Here is a 2,837-nt window from a genome sequence, read left to right as displayed (position 1 = left end):
ATCTATCGTTGTAGAAGTTTATAGCTTAAACAAATTCAAGGCAGAACTAGACAAAACATTTGGAGCAAGTAGATGGGTGAAATGAGAAGGGTGTGTGTGTGGGTGTGTTTTTTTTTTTTTTTTGCTGATGCTATATAAGCTTGCTTTCTTGCATCATGTGCCCTTGCTAATGCTAATGCTGCTACAACTAGTAGCATTAGCATGAAAAAAAAAAAAAAAAAAGATTTGTAAAGTCTGGGTGGAGGAAGAGATAAAATATAAGGAATTTGTTGTTTTTGGATCTATTGAAATTCATTCGAATTAGTTTTTTAACCTGGTAAAAAGAGCTTTATTGTGAATTAATAAGGCAGGTCACACATAACACACATACCTCCTTTACTATGTTGGGAATTATTTACAATTAGGTTACCTGGACCGTCGAAAAGGGGCAGGCTGGTCAGCTCGAGCCCGGAACACTGCCATAAAGTATAGGGCGGAGGGAGGGAAACCCAAACAAACCCCGAAGAGAAACCCAGATTCATCGAGGCATCTTACCTCCGGATCTCTGCTGGGCCTCAGTGCTCCTGTAGGTCATATTATGTTCACTAATTGATTTCTTTCAGTTTGAGGTCCACGCCAGCTGGTTCTCGTGACTCCTTTTCCCTTCGAGTAGGTGACTCTGATGAGGCTTTACCATATTTGGTCGGGGAGGAGGTGCATTCTCCTATTTGCATATAGGTGCTTAAAATTTCGAAACGTCCCTTATTGTAATTTAAATTAGACCTGCAATGTTCTGTTCAAAATTCAAACTCGATATTCCCTTGCCGTACCATTTTTGAAAATAAATCTTTTAATTGCCTTCTTCGATCATTGATTAGAAATCGTTCGTGCTAGTTCACTTTATAAAAATCCAATCTTGCCCTTTTTCGCAGCACAGTTATCATCTTCCTTTTCACACCGGATGGAAAACACCTGAATTTGTACATTGTATTGTACCTTGACGTACGATAGAAAGATTAATTTACAAAATACTGTTCCTTCATTTTAAAATAATTATTTACGTAGGCAAAATAGGTTTGCAAATTTTCAATTGTGAAACGTGATAAATGCACGAAATATGATTCATACGTTTTTATGGGAGCTAAGTTTTATTAGTAAAAAAAAAAAAAGAAAACACAAAAAAAGAAATTTACAAATAAACAAAAAAAAAAAAAAATCTATGGACGAAGTTCTGAATGCACTGTATTTTTTTTTTTTTTGTGTCACAAGAATGAATGATGAAAACATTGGGATTGCACTTAAGGTTATGCGTTGTCACCCTATTTATACATACTACGGTGTGTAAAACCTGAAGCATGTGATAACTACTTTTATTGTTTTAAAATAATTTTTTATGTTAAGAAATTTAGTTATAACATATTTGTCATAAAACATATGATACTGGTATATGGTATATGATTTAGGTAATATTTTCATGTAAAGTAAATTTTATTAGAAACAAAAATTCTGATTCTGATTTCAGATTTTAGTGAACGCTGAAATGCCGCTGGTCACTACTTTGTATCGTATTTCGTTGTTGAGATGAATACCGTATTATGAAGTTTACTTTTAAGCGCTGCTTTTGTCAGAATAGCACGCAGTGCTTTTATTATGAAGACTTATTAATTCAGTAGTTGCATTATTTTCAAGGTGTGAACTGCGTTTTTTTTAAGTATTAAAACAGCTTGCCGTTTTTTTTTAAATGCCCAGAGAAAGACGACCTAATCAAAAGTTCAAAGAAGGAGAGACAGATGGTGGAAGTGGGGATATGAAGATAGAACAACCTGAAAGTCCATCTGCTAAGAAACGGAGAACATCTAATACTAATAATACGACACAGGCAAGTCCATCGTTGCCCGATTTAGTTCCACCGCCACCATTAACAGGTTATGGAGAGACAATCATTGCCAGTAATCCGTTTGATGATACTTTAACGCCATCCAGTACCCCATCAGTGCCAAATGTAGCAGTACCTACTATGAACTCAGTTTCCGGACTTCCTCTGCATTCAAAACCAGTGCCCATGTCATCAGGAAAGGTATACCCTCCTGACCAGCCAATGGTTTTCAATCCACAAAACCCTAATGCCCCACCTATTTATCCATGTGGTATATGTCATAAAGAAGTGCACGATAATGATCAGGCAATACTCTGCGAAAGTGGCTGTAATTTTTGGTTTCATCGCGTGTGCACAGGCATTACAGAACCAGCATATCATTTATTGACAGCTGAAGTATATGCAGAATGGGTTTGTGATAAGTGCCTATCATCTAAAAACATACCCCTTGTGAAATTTAAACCTTGATGTTGCAGTTTGTGCATAGGAGATGTGTGTGTATATTATATATATATTTATATATATACATTTAAGATGAAAAATACAACAGACAAGTGTAAGTTATCTGTACAATTACAACTTTTAATATGGGTAAATATACAGTGAACTTACTGTATTGCCACCATCAAAATTTTTATTGGTTAACATAATATTTGTAGTTTATATGCTGTTAAAACTTTTAAGCTCTATGGCATTATAGTATATGAAAAGTCCCACATTCTTATGTTTCTTTGATTGATAGTAGCAGCACTATTTAGTAATGAATCTTTTCTAAACCCATTTTTTATTTCTACTTTTCTATAAAACAATTTTTATGTCTGATTACTTATTTTAAAATGTTTTATGTATATCAGTATTTTCAAATGATTCATATTGGTTTTTAAATTATTATATCCAGCTTTCACATTACTGGTTGCTAACTATATAGATATTTAAAGTGAATGCATAATACATATTATTCATTTGCTTTTGTATCTAATAA

At 33.9% G+C, this 2,837-nt stretch overlaps 1 protein-coding gene across 1 annotated transcript; it reads left to right on the top strand.

Annotated features, from left to right (window-relative positions):
• The first annotated feature begins 1,402 nt into the window (after positions 1-1,402).
• On the top strand, positions 1,403-2,617 carry pygo (pygopus family PHD finger). The gene has a single exon (XM_090390347.1). The coding sequence runs from the start codon at positions 1,721-1,723 to the stop codon at positions 2,321-2,323; it is 603 nt and encodes a 200-aa protein (XP_090246473.1). The 5' UTR covers positions 1,403-1,720; the 3' UTR covers positions 2,324-2,617.
• Positions 2,618-2,837: the final 220 nt, after the last annotated feature.

This window comes from Mastigoproctus giganteus, chromosome 2 (genome assembly GCF_048544385.1).
Source record: "Mastigoproctus giganteus isolate SK-2022 chromosome 2, ASM4854438v1, whole genome shotgun sequence".
NCBI classification, from domain to species: domain Eukaryota; kingdom Metazoa; phylum Arthropoda; class Arachnida; order Uropygi; family Thelyphonidae; genus Mastigoproctus; species Mastigoproctus giganteus.
The sequence above is the reverse complement of the archived record's forward strand: the minus strand, read 5'-3'. Positions and strand labels throughout refer to the sequence as shown.

What these genes read in the sequence shown, in the direction of transcription:
- pygo (XM_090390347.1), top strand. Translation starts at nt 1,721, where the DNA reads ATGCCCAGAGAAAGACGACCTAATCAAAAGTTCAAAGAAGGAGAGACA.